Source organism: Mytilus edulis, chromosome 3 (assembly GCF_963676685.1).
Source record: "Mytilus edulis chromosome 3, xbMytEdul2.2, whole genome shotgun sequence".
Classification (NCBI taxonomy): Eukaryota; Metazoa; Mollusca; class Bivalvia; order Mytilida; family Mytilidae; genus Mytilus; species Mytilus edulis.
Genome location: NC_092346.1, coordinates 15,190,857 through 15,203,495, shown reverse-complemented (window position 1 = coordinate 15,203,495; position 12,639 = coordinate 15,190,857). Strand labels below are relative to the sequence as shown.

Below are 12,639 nucleotides of genomic sequence, written 5' to 3'. Positions count from 1 at the left end.
CGGGATCTTTAAAAGTAAAGAGTCACGTCATATGAACCAAATAAACACAAAAAGTCGTACATACAAAACACACCTGCTAAAAAGAAAGATAATAAAAAGACATTGACGGGATGTATGAGTACCGAGCCACGTCAAATGGATATCCCAGAAAACAGACCAAACAGTGACAGTAATAAAACAAAGACAAATGAAAGAACAATATAACACGTTGTTAAAATGATAAACAACGTCAGTATGCAGAATCTATACATCAAGACCATCATGTATTATTTGTGAAGTTTATATGCAATATTTATCAACAAGGTCTTGGTACCTTCCGACGACGTTTACAAAGTCTGAGTAGGAGCTGCAAGCTCGTGAATATCGATTAAGTTGGGAAATGTATGTCCCGTATACAGGTGAAGTTGGTATATTGGTACTAAGGTGGTAGAAATTGATAATTTCAAAATTAAAATCGTCTCGTTTGTAATAGTAAAACAAGAAAAAATACTTCACTCTGTCACTAGTGCTCTTGTGAGTTCTGTCCTCGTTGGGTTCTTAACGCTTCTTAAGGATGTTTGCTCCTCTATTTTTTGAATTTTTGTCAGATTTTCGGAATCCTCTGGTTTTATCCATGTATTAACATTAAAATAAATTGCCCACTAACCCCTACTTTTCTTTTCATATTCTTATTACATATTGTTTAAAAAGTCATATTTCAAAATCATATGAAATCCTTGTTATTTTTTCATGGTTTTTACAACAAAAAAAGGTGCCAATGTTAAGTGAAAGAAAAATCTAGAGAGAATAATTTCCCGCCAAATTTTCAATGGCTTGTATCTCGAAAACAAGCACACGGACCCTCCATTTTTTCTGCTTTTTTAGTTTCTTTATTTATATACTATCAATTTATAACAGTCTTTTAAAAAGCTTGTTATTTTTAAACAGAGTAGCTAACATCCTTAAGTTCATTTGTTAGTTAATTGATGAATAATCATACAAAGAAGCTTTTGAACCGTATGTTGTCCCTAAAGATAAAAAAAAATCGTAGATGTATGGCTATTAATTTGCAAAATCAATCGTATTTGTTGCGAAATCAACATTTGCCCCGTTACATTTGGGATTGGCCTTGCAATTATATCATGAATATGGGAATATGGGTCACAAATATTGATAGAAACTTTGTACTCACATGGCTGTTGTGTTTTCTGTGCAAAGGTAAGACTATATCTGACAGACATTGCCATGCATGAGTTTGACCGAATCAAGACGGTATTTACGCTCCAGATGGCATTGTTTTAAAACACAAAAAAGGGGAGGGAGTGATAAAAGGTGCCGACAAATAAAGTCATCAACACGGAGACAATTGATAGTAATGAACGTTTCATTCTATGGCACGAGCAGTCAATTCACAATTGATTCCAGTTTGCGTCAAATGAAAGTGAAGAGCGACCAAGATAACACTTTTCAATAGACTGACAGTGGATCATCGTTTGCGGCCGTTTCATTATGCCAAAGGTAAGAGAGGTCATGTTCGCGTTCAGAATGCTTTCAAAAACATTTCAATTCGTGCTGAAAAAGAAGGAAAACACATCAGAGATTCCTTCGGTAATTTTGCGTTCCATGTCAAAATTATGTCGGAAATTTTCCTGTTTAGTCAGAAAACATGTGCCATCAAGTATATGGATATTTTTAGACATGACCCTTGACCAAAATTTCACAAAAATGTTACCACTCTGGATTTTTATGACCAGACCAAACTTTTCTTATTGTACACGTTTTCCTCTTTCCATCGATATATGATTTAGGTATGTGTTCTTCCGGAACATAAAATTTAAAAAAATGAACTCTGGTTGCAGTACTATAAGTCATATTTACAAATTAAGAAAATATGTGTCGAATTTTTGGGGAATTTTAAACTCACAATGTGGCTACGAATCTCTATTTCAGAAAATTCTTAAAGTGGTTTTCTTTACTGTTAGCCTTTATGCTAAGATAACTTAGTAGACTATTAAATTGGGACATTTTTGCTCTGTGAAAAAAATATTCAAACATACGTTTTTTCGAAAATAAAAAATAAAAAATAGGAGTCTTTGAAAGGAAATTGTACTTTGCGATTTGAAACAGTTTTCTTATTCAAAACATCCTTTTTTTCGAAATGTTGGTTGAATGGAGCAAAAATAAAACTTATAATGCCTTTGAAGACAATGACAATAATATTCATATAAAAAAAAGAAGGTAAAGTATTAAATTACCTTTCATTGTTTGAAGGAATAACAAAAACAAAACATTTAACATATGACATAATTCCTGGTTTTCTAAAATATATTGCAATACATGAAATTTTATGTGCGAAAGATCTTGATCTGACATACGATGAAGTCTGCAAATTTTATAAAAACCTGCTTGTTAGTATGCCTTCTGAATGGACACATTATACCAATGTAAGTGTCAATCCAGGTACAAAGAATTTTGAAATAACTGCAGATTGTCTTTCTTTTACTGTTGTAGATAAACAAGTTACTATGCCACAAAGTATATAAACATTTTATGATCACCTCTTAAACTTAGTAACATTAGGCAATCATGGTAATCATTTGGGCATCATAACGATTATACATTATATTAACCCTCAAACTTTTTATATAAACTCAATGTTACGACGAAACATGTTAGATTGATAGTGCACCTTATTAGCATACTACTATCTGCCTTCGACTCCTTATCAGTGCAGAATCACGCTGTCAAAACCTTTACCTTTGATTTTTTTAAAGCACATAAATAAAGGCAACAGTAGTATACCACTGTTCAAAAATCATTAATCCATGGACAAAAAACAAAATCGGGGTAACAAACTAAAACCGAGGGAAACGCATTAAATATAAGAGGAGAACAACGACATAACACTAAAATGTAACACACATAGACAAAATCCCACGATAATAACAAATATAACATATATATATAACATCAAAACCAAAAACATGAATTTGGGATAGACAAGTACAGTGACACGTCTTATCGCAATGTGAATTTACACTCAAAAATAAGAGAAAACAAACGACACAACGTTGTAATGTAATACACACAGAAACGAACTATAATATAACAATGACCATATTCCTGACTTGATACAGGGCATTTTTAAAGGAAAAAATGGTGGGTTGAACCTGGTTTTGTGGCATGCCAAACCTCGCACTTTTATGGCCATGTGAAATATAACATCAAAATGACAACACAGGACTACAATATAAATAAATTGGAGAACACAATTGACAAAGAATCACACGAACAACAGCCAACAAAAGGCAACAGGTTCAAAATTTTAATATGCCAGAAGTGTATTTTGTCCACACAAGACCTACGTGTGACGCCCAGATACAAAAGTTTGAAAGCCGAAACGAGTACAAAGTTGAACAGCATCGAGGACCAAAAGATCAAAAAGGTTGTGCCAAAAACAGCAAGGGTTTTCTGTGAGTAACCAGAAAATCCCTATAATTTAGAATAATTTATACTTTTGCAAACAGTAAATTTTATAAAATGAATATTCAAAAGATGTACATGATAAAACTGAAGTATTTAATTTAACTAATTACAGGAAACAATTGAAATACATTTACATAACCAGACATTTGAAACACAAAAGTAGACACATCCGAATAAGTTTAAACCTCTACGCCAAGTGACGTCCTATTTGAAACTGAAAAAATTACGAAAAAATGACGTCATTTGAATTTGTAAAACAGATCATCAAAAAATGAAAAATGACGTCACATGAATAAGACAGAATTAGGATTGATTTAAGATTATGTATTTGAACTATATACTGATATTGCATTTAATAACAAAGCACATTTTAATACTTATTAATATCAAACTAAGGTAGCAATTAACTATATTATAAAACTTTGTCTGGTTTGTTTTGAATCTAACTTCAATCGTAAAATATCGTACTGATTACGTTGACACGAAATCAAATCTGATAAATGAAGGCGGTGATTAATTTTCTTTACCATAACACATAAATATAATAGAAAAGACGTCAACACATTTGACAAAATCCGATGAGAATTACAAATATAACATTAAACATTTAAACTAAATACATGAATTTGGGATAGACAAGTACCGTACCACGTCTTATAGTAATGCGAGTTCACACTCGGCAAAACAGTCACAATCGGGAATAAGTCACGTTTGGTAATTAAAAGATTAGACGACATTATGACAAAACACAATCTACCATGCGGTAAAAATGTCCTTAGCTAGTTTGGTCAACGAAACATCGTATGGATCCACCCAATCGTGATGGTGTCCATAAAATTTACGGAGTGTCAATTTTAATCTGTCCTCCTCATAACTTTGTTGGAGCAGTTTCTGCGTAAGGAGCACACTCCTGTATATGAAGTTCGTATAGTGTGAACAAGCACGAGAATAACGTATCAATTGTGATATGTAAACACCATACGAAGGGGCAGAGGGTATGTTACTGCTGAGAAATGAGAAATTGATAATTGGGAAGTTGAAATCGTCCCGTTTATCATAGATTTTCGTGTGAAGTCGTCCATCTACGTCAATATTGAGGAAAAGATCAAGGTATGAAGCAGTCCTTCTAGTATCAGTTTTATCCTTAATTTCAAGTTCACTTGGATATATGAGATGTAAGTATTGGCTGAAATATGGGTTATTCAATGATAGAACATCATCAATATATCGGAAAGTAAAATTAAAGAATTTCGCAAGGTGCTTTTTCTTTTTGTCTTTTAGAAGGTTCTGAATGAATTTTGCTTCATACGAGTACAAAAACAAATCAGCCAGCAGGGGTGCACAATTAGTACCCATTGGAATACCGACTGTCTGTTGAAATATAAATCCTCCAAACTCAACAAATATATTGTCGATCAAAAAGTCCAGCATTTTGATAATATCATCTTTTGTATATTTTCTGGGAGATTCAGTGTGATTTTTCACAAAATATGAATTATTGTAACCCAAAACAAGAAATTTGTATTTACGATTTCCATTTTTATAGAAAAAGCTCTGTTTTATGAGATGGTGTAGTCGATCTTTCAACTGAGCATGGGGAATAGTAGTATATAGCGTAGAAAAATCAAAAGTTTTAATGTTGCTGCAAAATTGCAAAGATTGTGATTGAAGGTTAAGCAGTAGATCTTTCGAATTTTTGAGAATCCACATCTGGTTAACACCACTGGTAGAATATATCTCCTAACAATATTTTTGAAGCCCATCTTTAACTGTCGAAAGAATAGTAGTCAGTACTTTAGAAAGATGTTTGGTCGAACATTTTGAAGACCCAGCTATGTATCGTTCTTTATATGGAGTTTTGTGTAATTTAGGTATCCAGTATAATGAAGGCAAGTTTTCTTCGTTTTCTTTGATGTTGATACCAAAAGAAAGAAGGACAGATTTATGATTTTGTAAATTTCGTCCTTGGTAAATGATGTTAAAGAATATGTAGGATTACCAGTAGTTTTATCAATTCCAAGCTCTGTAGTGAGATATTGCAAACAATGTTTTTTTTACATATGAAGACAATATTATTGGAGGCTTTATCTGCTGGAACAACGACATATTTGTCATGCAAAGAGGATAAAGCATCCACAACCAAACTCCGGATTCTTGAAAGGGTTAGAAACTTTAGTACTCATATTACATCGTAGTTTTTGTATGCGCCTCTGAATGCATGATCGAATACTAAGTAGCTTTGATCCATTCAGACAAAGTGTCCAGTTCTGGTTCGTCTGGTTCGCGCTTTACCCATTTTCTTGCATAGTCCTCAACTGCATTCATCAGTAACTTGAAATTCTTTTTGCAGTTGATGGGCTGGGGGATTCTATATTTTGGTCCCTTGGCTAACAACTCTCTTAGTTGTTCATTGGTAACGATGCCAAGGTCTCCAGTAATAATATGACCAGCTGGACTGTAATTGTATTGTGACGATGCACATGAGCAATCCAGAGGCTTGGATTTTGTATCTTTGAGGTTAAAAGCCTCTAAAACTCTCTTGTGGTTGAAAATCTTGGATGCAATAGACTTGGTGTAAGTATAAGAAATAACAGGCGTAGCTTTATTTTTGAAGTAATCAGGTATAGTTTTTTGTACAGATTTTTGATGGAAAATATTGCTAATATTTACAGCATCTAAACCTTTATTGGCGAATTCTACCTTAAAAATAACGTTTTTCCTCACTATTGGATGTAGTCGATACGGGTTTGAATAGTCTATGGTTAGCAATGTCCATGATAATTGCAACTAATCTATACAAAACAGAACGAAAATCAGTAACGGAAGTATTTTGGGCATCTTGAAATAGTAAAGAAAGTTTTGACAATGGAATGGAGTATAATTTAGTTCTAATATGATGAATTCCTAAAGGTTTTTGAACAGACGTTAATAGACTATCAATTGTCACGGTGTGTACAGCAGGTGGTATATATTTTCTGTGACCATGACTTCTATTTCGTCGAGCAGAAGTATTAAACAATTGTAATGTATTGACGGTACTACATCTGGGACTAGACAAAATACATACACCATCAATTTTGTCATTGCATCCATAGGAAATGACTGTTCCCAACTCTCTTATCCAAAAGTCTTCTCTTTGTAAACGATATGGTGTACTCAATATGGGGTCATTTGTTGGATGATATATTTTCTCTATAATCCGGACTTTCATTGAAACAATAGAATGTTTGGGCTGATTGAAATGTTTATAGAGAAATTTGTTGTTACTAAGTATTAGGATCATTTACATTAGACCGATGATCATTCATCCTAAAATTGAGTCTTTGTCGAGTTTCCCCGACGTAGATCAATTCACAAAGAGTACATTCAATACCGTATACAATATTGGAAGCAGTGCAATTCAAATCCTCATGACTATGTGTATTGTAATTTTTGGTGGTTAAATTACTTTGAAAGTGGGTATCAGTTATAAGTATATCACAGGTTTTACAATTTTTACGGTTACATTTGGAAATAGAGCAATATTGATGGTTGTCATTGAAATCTAAAATATCTGAAAGTTGAACAGTACACGGCCGAATATAAAAGACTGGAACCTCCAAACTCTGGATGTTATCACCACTATGCAATTTGTGTAAGTTGTTTACAGAAATGGAAATGGTGTCCAAAGTTGTAAGTTAGTTGTTTAACTTAACACATGCAATGTAATAATGTCCAAAGATATGACAATGTTTCAAATAAAGATCAACATCAAATTTTCCTTTCAAATTGACTTGACATAACAGAAAGTAAACCATGTGATTTGACCATTTTATAAGTGACTTTGCAATTTGAATTAGAATTCAGTATTTTTTTATTTCATTTTTCACTAGATTAATTATAAATAATTTTAGATTTTGTTATGTTTTGGACCAATGTATTAAACATATTAGATATTTAATCAACTTACGGTTGTGGGATATTTGACCCAATATGTGTGCTCCTCTCTTTAAATTCTGCAATAGAAAATAATATATCTTATTTATCAAGCATGTTTAGTTCTGCAAGGTCATTTATGCAACTTCGAAAGAAGTGAATAAATATATTTTGAAATTATATAAGGATCAATACATTATTTGCCATTGAAGTCAAAGAGCTTGATAGCTCTGATCGGAAAACTAATGGTTAATAGTTCCACTGATAAAAGTGGTCTATCACGCCTCCCCTATCCAAATAGATAATCACATGTGCATATTCTAAATAAATATATTATTTTCAACTATGAAAAATAAATAGAAAATATCAGCCACCTTCTTATACAATATATATATTCACATACACATGTTCTTATCCATCCGTGAAAATTGAAAAAAAAAATGTCGTTACCTCTTTTATTTTCTGAAATATTCCTGATTGAATTTTTCAAATAGATGAATATTTGTATAGAAATTATTTGCAATCGGCAAAAGAATTTCTTAAATGTGTCTTAAAATCACCAAGTCTTCAATTTCAAATCCATATGTTTTTTTGTACATACATTTCCGTTTTTATGATGTAAAAAAATAATGTGTTCACCGATTTATGTTTGAAAGGTGTACATCCCTCAAATTGGTTTTCCAGGTGATGAAATACCCCCAAAACGTCGAAATAAGCATAACTTCCCTGCGTTTCGTCGCGTACTGCAAAGCATAGATTTTTTTATGGTGATGGGTTGTTGAGGAACTTGAATATTATTTACAAACAAGATAGTATAAGCAACAAATTGAAAATCATGTAAAACGACCCAATGGTTTCAGAGGAAAAGATTTTAATGATTTTTTAGATATCCTCAGGCTGATTTTGGTAATTTTTGTTTAGACTTTAACTAAATATCTGTGTTATCATAGAGAAGAGTAAATAAATAGTACTTGCCTTCTGATTCGGTAATGATTTTAGATATGTCTGAATTTTGAGTGGACTGATTGCCTGCTTCATCATTTAGCTGGACCTGGTCCTCACCAACTTCAGTCATTGTCAACTTTCACCTGTATGTGTTATCAAATGACTGGTATAGTGATAGGACAAACTATGCATGTGGCCCTGTGAGTAAAGGTTGTGACATATCCAGTTCTAATATCTAAATAAAAAGGCAAGTTAACTAATATTTTAACTCAATATTCTAAACTGTTATGATGATTTTATGGACTTCGGGTACATTTGCGAATAAAAAGGAGATGTAAGAATATCTATATGAGACAGTTACCCCAATAATACACATAATTAAAATACATCAAGAGAGCACAAACAGTCTTCAACAAAAGATAGATGTCTATACAATTTACAAGCTTAGAATTGTCATGGGCCTAAATCATGCTATAAATTTGTAAATAAAACAAACAAATGCTATCAAAGGTATGGATACATTTAAAATCTAATTAGTACGTAAACATAAAAAACAGTAGAGTATTTATATTAACTTAATTGATACTTTATCGAAAATAAATTATAGTCAGTTGAAGTGTGTGCCTGTAATGTATGATTTAAGAAATAAGAAATGACAGTCGTAGATTTGTTTTCATTCAACCATGGGTTGAGCATTTATATTCGATTATTTTACCCTGAGCGATAATGTTTTTGGCTGTTCCGTTTGACCACATATGAAAACATTATCTATATTATATAATTCAATAATAATTTTTTTAAATCGCATTATTAATCTAAATACTTTCTTCCAATTTAATTTATTGCATTCTGGGGCGTACAAGAAGCATTAAAACGTCTGGTATTTACATTTGATTTTTTGCTCACGGAAACATACATGTGAAGTCCCCTTGTTTCGTTGCCATGCCAAGACGATGACTGCATTTCACGGAATTTCCGTTTTATAAAATTTTACCACGAAAAAAATAATTGAAATTGACTGATTTGTTTATTTTGCTGTGAAATAGAGATAACTATATTGTATCTGAATCTTTGACTGCGTAAACTGGGGGTTTTGATGTAAAAAATTGAGAATACCTTGAAGTATAAATAAGTTGAGCGTAACGCGGAACAGCCGGTTTTGTGAATTTATGCGCTTGCGCTAAAAGTAGATATACTGTGATTATACTGGTTGACGATAATAGGTCGTCATATTAGAATACACAGTTTTAGCAGCTCGCTCCAATTATTGCACACAATTCTATTTAGGGGCCAGCTGATGGCCACCTTCGGGTACGGAATTTTCTCGCTGCGTTGAAGACCCATTGGTGGCCTTTGTCTATTGTCTGGTCTTTGGTCGGGTTGTTGTCTCTTTTACATATTCCCTATTTCAATTTTTAATTTTATTGTTACATTAACCATTATATCGGTTTTGGTTGCGCCCTAAATACTGTCAATATAACGAAACTATAAAAAAAACTATTATACAGACGGAGGTTGGGCTGCCTAAAATAGGTTTTGACCTACAATTTGTTTTTGAAAAGTGGTTGTACTAATTCACAAGTATGAAAGTGAGTTTCCATTTTTTCTGTTTGTTGATAAAGTATTACGCTTTCATTTGAATTTACCTTGAAGTTCTGTTTTTTGTTTATACTTTGACACATATTTTTTTATAAATTAACTGGTAAAGCTATGATAAAATGTGATAATGGTTATCAAATCTTGATTAGATAAATAAGCTAGACTCAGTGTTCATATACGGGCCTTATCGATGACACTATTGAAGAACATAAAACTTAACATCACAATCAATCATTGAATGACTTAAAAATTTCAAAGAGGTAAAGGATAATGATCATTTCATTTGTTTCAAATAAAGAACATTTAATTTGTTGTCTTTCAGAATTGATCATATTGACTTTGATTTGTTACTTAACAATGTCGTGTAATATAAAAACACCTTGCTATCTTGTTCGTCATCATTGTTTTGATAAATAGTTGGCTCAGGTAATTTCTAAAAACTGCAATTCACAAAGTACATGGATAAAACTTTGACCAAAATATATCTATAAATTCTTATTTCAATTTAAATTTTGCAGGGTGAAAATTGGGGGATAGGGGTATTTCATCTTAGTTTCTTAATAAATTTTAGTTTATACAATGAGAGTGAGATATAAAAAATTAAATGAATGTAATAGTTTCAGTAAATAAATGCGATTGAGAAGCAGTTTCCCGATTATCAATTAAACTCCACATGTAGATGGTTACGTGTGCTGTATGATATATCTTTCGTCACACTGATATCAATTTTAAAACAGTTTAACCGGCTTGCATTCGATTATCTCACAATACAAAGAGAATGTCTTCCGTGTTAAGCTTTTAACGAAAATGAGAACGTAATAAAATTAAAACCAATGGTTCAGAGAACAATTGAAGGTCTTTCCACCAAAAATCATGCATTTTGGTATAAAAGTATTAAAATTCGGTTTAAAATGTAATTTGCAGCGTCAAATGATAGCTTATTGAATGCTAATTTCAATCATATGTGGTTTCTATGAAATGTTTTTTTCTAATAAGGAAGATTTTTTGTTACTTCCGGTTTAAAAAATGTTACTTGTGTAATTATTTGAATGTTTACTTAACCCTAAATACAAACACAAGGTCACTCCCACTTGTCTTTTTCAAGGTTAAATGGCTTGAAACCTAATGCTAAAAGTCCCATGGCTTTATTATATATACATATGAGGTAAAAGCAAAGGTCAAAATCCAGAACATCAATTTAATCTATGACCTTGAGCTCAATTTCAAGGTCACCAACCACAGACCTCATGCGCAAATTAAAAGACCCTAGGTCCTGATAATATTTGGTTCATGAGTTATATCACCATATGCATTTTTTTAAATAAAAAAGGGGAGAAAACTCTTGACATGAAGTAAGCGTACCCTTTAAACCGATATGTATGTGTAACGACATGTCTCAACTAACAATGTAAGTAAATATATGTTATCGATATCTTATGTCATGTTTGAAAAGAGGTGATATCAGCCCAATCTCAAATAAAAAAATGACCTTGACCTTTGACCTTGGCCCTTTTTTCTTTTTCTTTTTTGTACCAAGGACCTCAAATTAAAAGACCTTAGGTCTCTATCACTTATGGTTTACCAATTAGATTTACATTTTACTAATTTTAAATACAGAAGGGGAAATAACTGTCATATGGAGTTTCCGTACCGCTTGGGTCAAAGTCATTTTAAGATCCTGAGGATATAACGAGCAAATTGGAGAAACTTTAACGTGTGCAAAAGAGATTTATACACAAGAAAAACAGTGTTTGGGGAGATACCTCCTTCAAAAAAAAGTGTTCGGTTTAACAAGGTCAGATTCAAAATTGTAATAACTCGATATCATACGCAAAAAATCTAAGCGACATCTTGCAAAACAAAAAAAGCACCGTAAAAAAAGTGACGGAAGAGGAAAATAATAATAATGATAATCAGAAGAAGAAAAACAATAGGACTTTCCACAGAAAAATTGAAAAACTTATACTTATGTGTGTTAGAACATCTGTGACATCGAAGTCCGCATAGGCGTTATTAACCCTTTTTAATGTCAAACGCATTTGTTTTCTCGGTCGTTTAATGGATTACGGATTGAAAGGAGTTGTGTTATTTGATGAAATCAGGCATTGATTAAAAAAGTACAGTTTTAATTGTTTTTCTAAATGGATTTTTACTACAATTCTGAATACTGATCAGTATTGTGGTGTTAAATGGGAAAACATTCACACTTACCGTCATACAGGTCAGAAAGCTCGTAGAATGACAAGCAAAAATATTTTCTCTTCTGATCACAAGTGCATTTGTTATCAAAGAGGTGTGTCTAATAGTAATGGATAAAAACACAAAAACTGTGTCATTAAGTCTTTTCCTTTAATTGGGTGATTTCTTAACATACTGATGACGATAGAAAGGGACGTTTTGGTCGCTTAATAAGTACGATAATTACAAAAATAAAATCTACTCCCTTCGTTGTACCCTACAACAGTCAAATCAATTTTAAGTATGGCTATGTTTGTTTATGGCATTTCAAATGTTTTTATCAGAGATATATTATTCAGACTGAAGAGGTGACGTAAAGGGAGGTTCAATTCATTTTGTGTAATTAAAATATATTTTCATGTAATTAATCCGATGTTTCATCCTAATTTTAAACAAAATAGAAAATTAAGCCTTTCACCTTATAATATTTTTTTAATTTATTTTCTATTCAGTTATTCTAACAATTTTTCCCAAAGG

The 12,639-nt window shown here is 32.1% G+C and overlaps 1 protein-coding gene across 1 annotated transcript in view; it reads right to left on the bottom strand.

Annotated features, from left to right (window-relative positions):
- LOC139515065 (uncharacterized) overlaps positions 1–8,455 on the bottom strand; it is a 36,580-nt gene extending 28,125 nt beyond the window's left edge. Inside the window, exons 1-2 of the mRNA XM_071304624.1 lie at positions 8,356–8,455; positions 7,415–7,460 (exon numbers count right to left, since the gene is read on the bottom strand). Coding sequence (XP_071160725.1) covers positions 7,415–7,460; positions 8,356–8,455 — 146 coding nt within the window. The remainder of the gene's footprint in view (positions 1–7,414; positions 7,461–8,355) is intronic.
- Positions 8,456–12,639: the final 4,184 nt, after the last annotated feature.